Source organism: Penaeus japonicus, unplaced genomic scaffold (genome assembly GCF_977035675.1).
Source record: "Penaeus japonicus unplaced genomic scaffold, GWHDUDI00000001_assembly GWHDUDI00000014, whole genome shotgun sequence".
In the NCBI taxonomy this organism is placed as follows: domain Eukaryota; kingdom Metazoa; phylum Arthropoda; class Malacostraca; order Decapoda; family Penaeidae; genus Penaeus; species Penaeus japonicus.
Window position 1 is genome coordinate 18,013,613 of NW_028234416.1, and position 10,000 is coordinate 18,023,612.

General features: G+C 41.6%; 1 protein-coding gene across 1 annotated transcript in view; it reads right to left on the reverse strand.

Annotated features, from left to right (window-relative positions):
• The window catches only part of LOC122248071 (uncharacterized), a 44,614-nt gene that overhangs the window by 28,417 nt on the left and 6,197 nt on the right, over positions 1-10,000 (reverse strand). Inside the window, exon 2 of the mRNA XM_043007885.2 lies at positions 9,043-9,125. Coding sequence (XP_042863819.2) covers positions 9,043-9,097 — 55 coding nt within the window. The 5' untranslated portion in view covers positions 9,098-9,125. The remainder of the gene's footprint in view (positions 1-9,042; positions 9,126-10,000) is intronic.

Consider the following 10,000-nt stretch of genomic DNA (forward strand, 5'->3'; position numbering starts at 1 on the left):
ATGTTTTCTTGACCCAAGCAGATCTGTGGCGCCCCGTGGAAAGGCAATTTAACAAAGATTCCTTGGCTATACTATCATCTGACGATCTTAATAATTTTATTGCTGTCATTGTGTTGATTTCTGTGATCCTATCAGTAATGCTTGGCAATCCGAGTTCTTTCCTCATGTTCAAGACCTTAGTAGTATTTGGACATCCCAGGATTATCCTCATTGCCACATTTTGCATTACTTCTAGCCTTCTAATTGTTCGGGATGGCTGTGTTATTAGAGCAGGTGCAGCATAATCAATGAGGGGTCTTATGTAAGCTGTATTACATCATTCTTACAATTCGTATGTTTGCCCCCGAAGTTACATTATTGCCAGCAAACTGCTCGTAGGGCAGCTAGTTACTCTTACATTTTTGATTGATCACCTCAACATCTTCGGCCGTATGTGGAATATTTACTCCGAGATATCGAAATGATTCAACCTGAGCTATACTATCACTATCTATAGTGAACTGTTTATCTCGATCTTTTACATTGTGATATATACCTTGGTCTTATTATTGAAATAATCAATCCTAGTTCATTGCAGAACGTCGATATTGTCTGCAGTGCACATAAACAGTCTTGATAATTTCTAGATGAATCAGTATATCATCAGCATAGCTTATGATCGTGGCATTGGCTTGTTGTTTAAAACGTCTGATAAGGGAGTTTACCAATCCGTTAAATAACTGAGGGCTTAGGACTCCCCCTTGGGGGGTGCCGAGCGACATGGCTTCTGTTCGCTCTAATAGCCTTGAAACACTACGGCTGATTGCTATTCTGGAAGTATCCATTGATCCACTGTAATATACGTCCCCCGATTCCCATCAGGGCTAGTTGTGTAGGATTATTTGCCTATTTGCTGTATCAAATGCAGACTTCAAATCCAGGAAAATAGTGAACCCATTGCCTCCAAGAATTGACAGAAATGTTGTTATACAATTTTGAACACTCTTGTCTGGCATAAATCCAAAAAGAGCTGGCGACATTTTATCTTTGATTCTAAATAATAGCCGATTTGTAATGACTCTTTTCAAAAGTTTTACAAAGGAATAGTTAAGGGAAAATCGGTCTGTATTCCCCTGGGCCATATTATTTGTTCTTTGGTATTGGTTTATTACTTGCGTCAGGTATTGGTAGCACACCCTTTCATAAATGAGTCGGAACAATCGTAGAACGTTCACCAGGGACATTTCTGAGTAGAGTAGTCTATGAGTCATACGTGATGCCATCCTCGCCAGGAGCTGTTTGAATTGCCTCTGGTAGGGCAGCATCAGCTCGTCTCAGTAAACGAAACATCGCAATCATCATACTGTCAATATCGAGTCAATCAATTCTCTCGCTGCATAAGATTCGCGTAAGAGACAGCTGACTCACTATTCAGTGAGTCAGGGCTGGATTTAGCATCTGTTGATGAGCATTTGCTTTTTCTCGAGATTGGATGTGCGAATTGAGATGACTTATTCCCTTTTATCCTATTAATATCCTCCATGCTTTTCTATTGGTGTTGAGTTATTTAGTGAATTGACAAATTCTCCATTTTTCTTGTTGCAATAATTCGACTCTGTCTCGAACTGCTTGAAGAACCTCCTGAAAAGTTCAGTAAGGGAGCTGTTCTGCTCTTTCTGTATGCCTACCAATCTTTCGAGCAGTGTGTTTTACGTTGATAATAGAGAATCTTTGTTATTGCTATAAAGTTCGAGGGGGGGGACGCGAGTTTCTTTACATTTTGATTGCAATGTCTTGATACTCGTGGATCTTAGAGACCAGATCATATTGAAGCTACATGGGCAGACTGGTAAAAACCTTTTTTTTTTTTTTCGCGTACCGTCGTAATATACTGAACAAAACAGATTTTTTTATCTTGTCAAAGGGATTTTTACCTCTCCTCTTAAAATCCTTGTGAGCTGAGCATTACAGGGAACTTTTATCTCCGAACAATAGAGCAAAATGATCGGAATTAGGTCGTCAGTAATCCTGGATGTGCCGGTCATACAAAGAAAAAAATACATCGGTCGAGAATTCTCCCACATTTATGGTGGGCTATCATTACCTATCGCTACAAAGTCTGATGCTTAACAATCTCGAAAGTCTCGATCCATTTCTATTGGTGCGACGGGATCACCGAGCTGAGTGTGGCGGCGTTAAAGTCTCAAACCAGAACGGTTAGATAGGTTCTGAGTAAAAGCAGTCGGAACATCTATGTCAAATAAGATTTGCTTGTGCATACTGATTAATCACATTAAGCGTCGAGGTTCCAATATAGATCTTAATTCATGGGAACTGTGTACCTTACTTTGACCTTTATGAGGCAAAACTGTTGCGGGCAAAGTCTTTTGACATACATAACAAGGAGTTATGCGTTTGAAGCTTGTACGATATATAGGACAATATTTTAGGTACATGCTCACCCTTAATAATCTGCATTCCTGTAGACAAATTACACAATGTTATCGTTGGACATTTCTCGCGCAGTCGGGTAATCGCTTCCTAAGGAGTAGAGTTTATAGTTTTTTAGATACCGGAAAAGTAGGAACACATTAAGAAAAGGATCAAACAGGACAGCATTAGAAACCGGAATACAGGGACTTTTCTGAAAGTAGTTAGGAGTAACGTCAAAGTAGCATCTAATGTATTCGTCTCATTTCATACGTGTGACTGCATGCCCATCCTCCGCCAGGAAGGCTGTTTGATGTAGAAGAGATTTTTGGATGGTTTGGAATTGCTCCTGGTGGGAGGCAAGCATCAGCCGCATCAGCCCAGCCACCACAAGCAGCTAGAAGCCACGGCATCATCTCAAGCCATCAAAGCTTTCGACTGGGTCATTCCACGTTAAACACATCGAAAACAATCGCCCAATCACACCAGCACAACAAGCCAAAATCAATCATCATACTGCTCAATACGATATTGTCTGCAGTCAACATAAACATCCTTGATAAGTTCTAGCATGACAGTAGATCATCTGCTTAGCTTATGAATCGTGCATGGCTTGTGTTTAAAACGTCTGATAAGGGAGTTTACCAATACGTAAATAACAGAGGCTAGGACTCCCCCTTGGGGGTCCGAGCGACATGGCCTTCTGTCGCTCTTATAGCCTTGAAACACTATCGGCTGATTGCCTATTCTGGAAGTATCCATTGATTCCACTGTAAATACGCGATCCCTCAGGCTAGTTCGAGTAGGATTATTTGCCTAGTTTGCTGTATCAAAAATGCAGACTTCAGAATCCAATGGAAAATAGTGGAACCCATGCTCCAAGAATTGACAGAAATGTTTTGTTATACAATTTTTTGACCACTCTTTTACTGCTGGCCGGATTAAATCCATAAAGAGCATGGCTGGACGGGTATTTTAATACTTTGAATTCCCTAAAATAAGCCGATTAGTATGTGACTCGTTCAAGAAGTTTTACAACACGGCAACTAGTTAAGGAAATTCGGTCTGTATTCATTATTTGGTCCTTAGGTATTCGTGTTATAATACTCTCTGCGTCCAGATAAATTGTACACACCCTTTTCATAAATGATCGGAACATCTGTTAGACAGGATCACCAGGACATTTCCTGAGTAGTCTAATGACGTCTTTGATAAAGTACCGTGATGCCATCCTCGCCAGGAGCTGTTGAATGCCTCTGTGCAAGAGCAGCCTCAAGCTCGGTCTCAGTTAAACGGAAAGTCATCGCAATGCATCATACTGCTTCAAATCATCGAGTCAATCATTTCCACTCAATGAACCTGCTTAAACGATTCGCGTAAGAGAGCAGCTCTGCTGACCTCACTATTTCAGATTGAGTCAGGGATGGCATATCCTAGCATATTACTGTTTTGTTTGAACTATGAGCTCAATTTTGCTTTTTCTCCGGAGGATTTGGATGTGCGATTTTGTAGTGAGATGTCTTTTTCCCTTTTAATCCTAATTAATATCCTCCCATGCTTTTCCTATTGGTGTTGAGTTATTTAGTGAATTGACAAATTTCTCCCATTTTTCTTGTAGTGCAATAATTCGACTCTGTCTCGCACAGAAAACTGCACCTTTGAAGAGCCTCCTGAAACCAGTTCCAGTAAGCGGAAGAGCTAAGGCTGTTCTGTTTCTTCTGTATGCCCTCCCCTACCAATCTTTCGAGCAGTGTGATTTTTTTTTTAACGGTATTGATTGATAATAGAGAATCTTTGATTTATTGCATATCAAGTTCGAGGGGCGGGAGGGAAACGCGCGGAGGGACGCGAGATTTCTTTACTTTCTTTGATTTGCAATGTCTTGATACTCGTGGATCTTAGAGACCAGATCATCATATGGAACGACTACATGGGCAGCACCTCACATCAGACTGGATAACTAACTCGCGTCGCTACGCCGTCGTCGTACCAGTCGTCAATATACTGAACAACAAATCAGATATCTTGTCACTGGGATTTTTATCCTATTCCTCCTCTTAAAAATATTCACTTGTGAGCTCTTGGGAGCATTACAGGGAACTTTTATCTCCGACAATAGAGCAAAATGATCGACATTAGGTCGTCAGTAATCCTGGATGTATGCCTGGTATCATACAAATGAAAACAATACATCGGTCGAGAATTCCTCACATTTATGGGTGGGCTCATCATTACCTATCAGCTGTACAAAGTCATGACTGCTTAACAATCTCGAAATGTCTCGATCATTTATTGGTGCGAACGGGATCACCGAGCTGAGTGTGGCGCGCGTTTTTGTCGCCGATTTTTCAAGTCTCCAACCATATTGGTAGGATCTGAGTGAATAATGCAGTCCGGTAATACTTCTGTGTCAAATAGAATCGCTTGTGCATATAGATTAATCACATTTAGATTCGAGGTTTCGTTATATAGATCTTAATTCCAAGGAACTGTGTACTCTTACCTTGACCTTTATGAGGCAAAACTGTATGCGCCAAAGTCTTTTTGAATACATAACACAAATTATGCGTTTGAAGATTGTACGAAATATAGGATAATATTTTAGGTACAAGTTCACCCTTAGATAATCTGTATTCCTGTAGACAAATTACATAAATGTTATCGTTGGACACTTTCTCGCGCAGATCGGGTAATCGCTTCCTAAGTGAGGCAATGTTCCAACTCAGGAGGGTGATCCCTTTATAATTCGTCACCTCAGCGTTATCCATTCTTAAACTGGGGATACGTTTTTATTTTTTCTATGTGTTCGTGTACTATTTTAAAAGCTGAATAGAATTCCTGTTTATTTTTCTCTGATAAGTTCTTATTTCCTATTAGTTCTTTTATGATTTCCACTGAATGATCTAGGGACAAAGCTTTTTTTAGTAAGCTTTCAGCTTCGTCCTTCGTCATCCCCTGCTCATTTTTTTGTGCGTTCCTTTTATCATTTATACCTATAATTTTTTTCAGTTCGTTGATCTCGGATCTTTGTATTTCAATTATTTCTTTTAGTTGCTCAACGGTTTTTGTAAATTCACTCGTGCTTTTTTCGAGAGCAACTACAAATTTTTCTGACATGTCCTTGACCGTTTTATCAATCATTTCACTTATTTCACTACACATAACTGCAGGAGCACTATCAGTTTCTCCGGCCTGTTTTGCAGTGTCTTGGTTTGTGACTGCTGGTCCTTCGGCGTTATCACTGTTTTCAACTGGCCGAGCAGCCTGGCTGTGGCCTAATTTCGGCCATTTGTCGGCCTGATGCCCCTCGGGATGAGATGCACCGCTCCGACGCACCTGGTGCCACGCATTACCGCGAGGTACCTCACTTGGCGCGGCAGCCTGATGCGTTGCATTGTTGTGTGCGCGCAATGGTAGTCGTTGTGGTCCCTTGCTCTCGATAGACGGTTTATTTGGGCAGTCTTGATGCCATGCTCGTACATCTTTTTTGTAGCAGTTTATGCACTGCTCGTGGATTTTTTCACCCTTTTCAATTTTGTTGTTGCACTCTTCTGTGGGGTGCTTTCCTGCGCAGATGCCGCACCAGTAGGTTTTAGACCTGCATTTTTCAGCCACGTGCCCCCAACGTTGACATTTGTAGCAACGCCGTGCAGGCGGATTGTAGTAAGCAATCCGCAGTGGGCGGTAGGCCCCAGGAACCCAGATTTTTTCCGGGGGAGGCTCGGGTCCTGTCCATTCGGCCACCACTGCCTCTTTTCCCTTCAGGCGCTTGGGCCTCGCCAGGTGTTCATGGGCTTCTATTATGCTCACCTCTTGATGAACACTAAGCCCAAAAATGATTATGTCGACCCTTGGCGATTTGGCCTTGGGTGCTGTTGGTTCGTGGAGCTTGATTCCACCGTATTCCGTGTTCAGAAGATCTTTAATTACATCTTCTTTCCTTTCAACCATTATGTAGGTGTGTTCATCTCTCCTGAATATGATTTTGGTGCCATGATGCTGTTTCGTGGCATGCAACAGCCATCTGTATTTCGAGGCAACATCTGTGTCTTTCGGAAAGTCTAGCCTTACCCTCTGATCTTGAGGTATGTAGCCTTCCTCACATTTTGCAGGTCGTAAGGGCCGTCGGTTGTTGTTGCGAGTTTGTCCGTTTTCCAGTGGTCCGGCTTCAGCGTTCGATTTCTTTGGGTTCTTCTTCTTCTTGTTTTGCACAAGTGTGAATCCGTCGCCGTCAGTTTCGTCTTGTGGGGGAATATCATTCTCCCTTTCTTTCGGTTCTGCCTCAGTGTCGTTTGTGGATTTCTTCAATTTCTTTTGCGGGTTTTCGCATTTCCCGTTAGGGTCGCCGTTGTTGCCGCAATCCATGGTGATGTCTTCGTTGCTGAGTGTTGCTGGCCTTTTACTTGTCAAGGGTTCGTTTTCCATTTCCATTCCTGGGTCGGTCGGGGCCTCAGACGCCGGTATGGCAGCACTAGCCATGACGTCAGATTTAACCCGGGGAGGGTATTCCCCGAATTGCCTCAGGGCATGCCTGGGGTCCGACAAGGTCAACACAGGTGAACGCTCAGGGTATGCTGTTGTTTTGGTTGTATTGCTATCCCTCTATTTGATTGGGATTGACCCTAGCGGTCACTCCCCGACCTCACTTTGTTGACAAGGGGCGTTATCAAACAGACGCTCCGGTCCAAAAACCAGCTCGCACGCTAAAGCTGTGATCAACTCCGGTGCGAATTTCACTCACTTTCTATCACTTTATCACTATAGAAATTGTAATCACCATGGCACTTATGTAGACAAAGCGTCACTCACTGGCTCACAATCTATCTGATAGATTCGTAAGATCTAATTGTCAGGATTATCAGGTCACCTAAGGTCAGGTCACTAGGTCACGAGAGAGGACAAAAACACGTCTGCTCTGTGAGATCGCTGGCTCTAAACTGAGAGAGAGAGAGAGAGAGAGAGAGAGAGAGAGAGAGATTGAGAGAGAGAGAGAGAGAGAGAGAGAGGGAGGGAGAGAGAGACAGAGAGATAAAGGAATGGAGAACGGATTGTAATTTGGAGATATAACCTGATCCTGCTGTTGCTATCAATATCCATAATCGCTATTATTGTTATTGCATCCACTGAATATTTTTGCAAGAAGCATTATTACGCTATTCTATATACGGTGCCTTAGTATACATATATGCATATCCGCTTATTCCTGCCACGGTGTTGAGTTGTATTCTACCTTACGCAACAGCCATGCATTGTTGCAACGTTACGTTCTTTACTTCCCATTGTGAAACAAGTTATTCCTAATTATCATTAATTAATTATCCTAATTAACCATTGTTGCAATATGATGGTGCCTCTGAGCAGCCCTCACCCCAACATCACACCCTATGCTCACCATCTACCATACAACTGCACTGATCACCTGCATAAAAATGAAAGATATAATAAAAGAGGGATATATCCATGAAGAGTGGTAGGTGGCAAAAACAAGGAAATCTTTGACCCAGCGCCCACTAGGAGAAGCAAAACAAGACGAAGGAACGCCCAGCTGGTCTCTAACTACAGCCTTCATCACCAACATAAACCATTGACAACTCTCGTGGTCAGTCCACGGTTATAACCATCCTTCTTTTTTTTTCTTTTTAATATTTCTTCTTTTTTCTATCTCTTTCTCCTTCTCCTCCTACTTCTTTTTTTTCCTTTTTCTTCTATTTATTATTATTTTTATAATTATCATTATCATTGTTATTATTATTATCATCATCTTCATCATTATTATTGTTATTATCATTATTGTTACTATTATTATTATTATTATTATTATTATCATCATTATCTTCCTTCTTTTAATTCCTGTTCTCCGTCCCCTCCTTCTCCTTCCCCTCTTCCGTCTACGTCTCATTCTCCTTTTTCCTTTTCTTTCCCCTTTCCTTTTCCTACTACTACTACTACTCTTCTCGTGTGACCCAAAATCTCTAACCCCCTCCCCCCCGCGCTAAAGAAAAAAAAATCAAGAACACTACAGAGACGAAAATAATTCTAAAACGGTAAAAAAGAAAAAAAGAAAAGTGATCACATACAGCAACAGCAACAGTATCTCGCGGATGTAACCTTTTTACGTGTCTATTGCATGCAACAAACCTAATCACTCGACCACCGAGGCTCTGACTTTGGCCTGACCTTAAGTTGCTTTAAAACGAGTGCGTGCTTGCGGGTGTAATGCATAACTATGTATATGTATCTATGAGAGGAGAGCGAGAAGGGGGGTAGGTAGAAAAGTATTCATGATTATAGTTTATATGTATATATAATTTATATTTGTTTGTATGTGTTAAGTGTGAAGTGCTGATTTAGGTGTAAACATCATCGCGTACGGCACACACACACACACACACACACACACACACACATAGAGAGAGAGAGAGAGAGAGAGAGAGAGAGAGAGAGAGAGAGAGAGAGAGAGAGAGAGAGAGAGAATGAGCGAGAGCGAGAGCGACAGAGAGAGAGAGAGAGAGAGAGAGAGAATACATTCACACGCAATAAATATGAACATATACTGCTTTATGCAAGCCCCTATTACAACACACAGACAAAGACACACCCACATTCCCTTGAACACAACGAATGACCTCTGACCTGGCTGGGGTTGCATTCCGACCGGTTCCTCGCTGTGCATGTGATGATGGTCCATCTTAGGTCAGATACCCGGATCTCCGGCACTGAAAAGTTGGAAAGGAAATCATATAAAACGTGGACAACAAACACAAATCAAGATACGTTTATATAACGATCTCTCTACCTTTTTTCCGAGAGGAATGAAATCATAAACAAAAAATAACTTTAGCTATCCCTCAGTAATTTTGAAATACAACGATGAAAAAAAAACCTTACAACCAAACATAACTACAAATAAATTCCTTCTCGCAATCGTTTAACTCTAATTCTTCCTTTTCAATGAATGGAAAGGCATGGCAAGCAACTCCCGGGACAGAAACCTAGTCATTCTGTGATGTTTAGCGAACCTATACAACCGGAATTCACGATAAATAATATAAAAAAGTATGGAGCCTCAAGTTCAAACCGTTTGGAAGAAAGAGAAGAAGATATAGAGCAGAACAGATATCACGGATGATAATAAACAACAAAACTATTCGTTCTACCCAAAAATACATCGCCAAACAGCTGACTTGTATTTGTACAATAACCGACCACGAGACGCAAATGCGCTGTAGTTCAGTCGTGTTAAAGGTAATTAAGGCGCGTCTCTATAGCGAAACCTCCTTTAAGTAGCTGAGTCACCGATGAAAATTAAGGTGTGAACGAGCTGCTGGAAGGCATTGTCTCGGTTGCTGTCAGTGATGGCAGTGTTGGCTCCACGAGGGAAGGTCGAGTAGCTGGTGCAACTTCCTGACTTGCGGTCGTGGCTATTGTCAGCTGGAAGTGGCTTTTGTTAGTTCGGGTTTTACCTTTTCTTCTTATCTCTTTTAAAACCTTTTCTTCTTATCTCTTTTATCTTATTGTTCTTTTGTGGAGTTAATGAAATATTCACCCACTTGTAGAGCTGTTGTGCGTGAAAGTTTATGTGCAAATATGT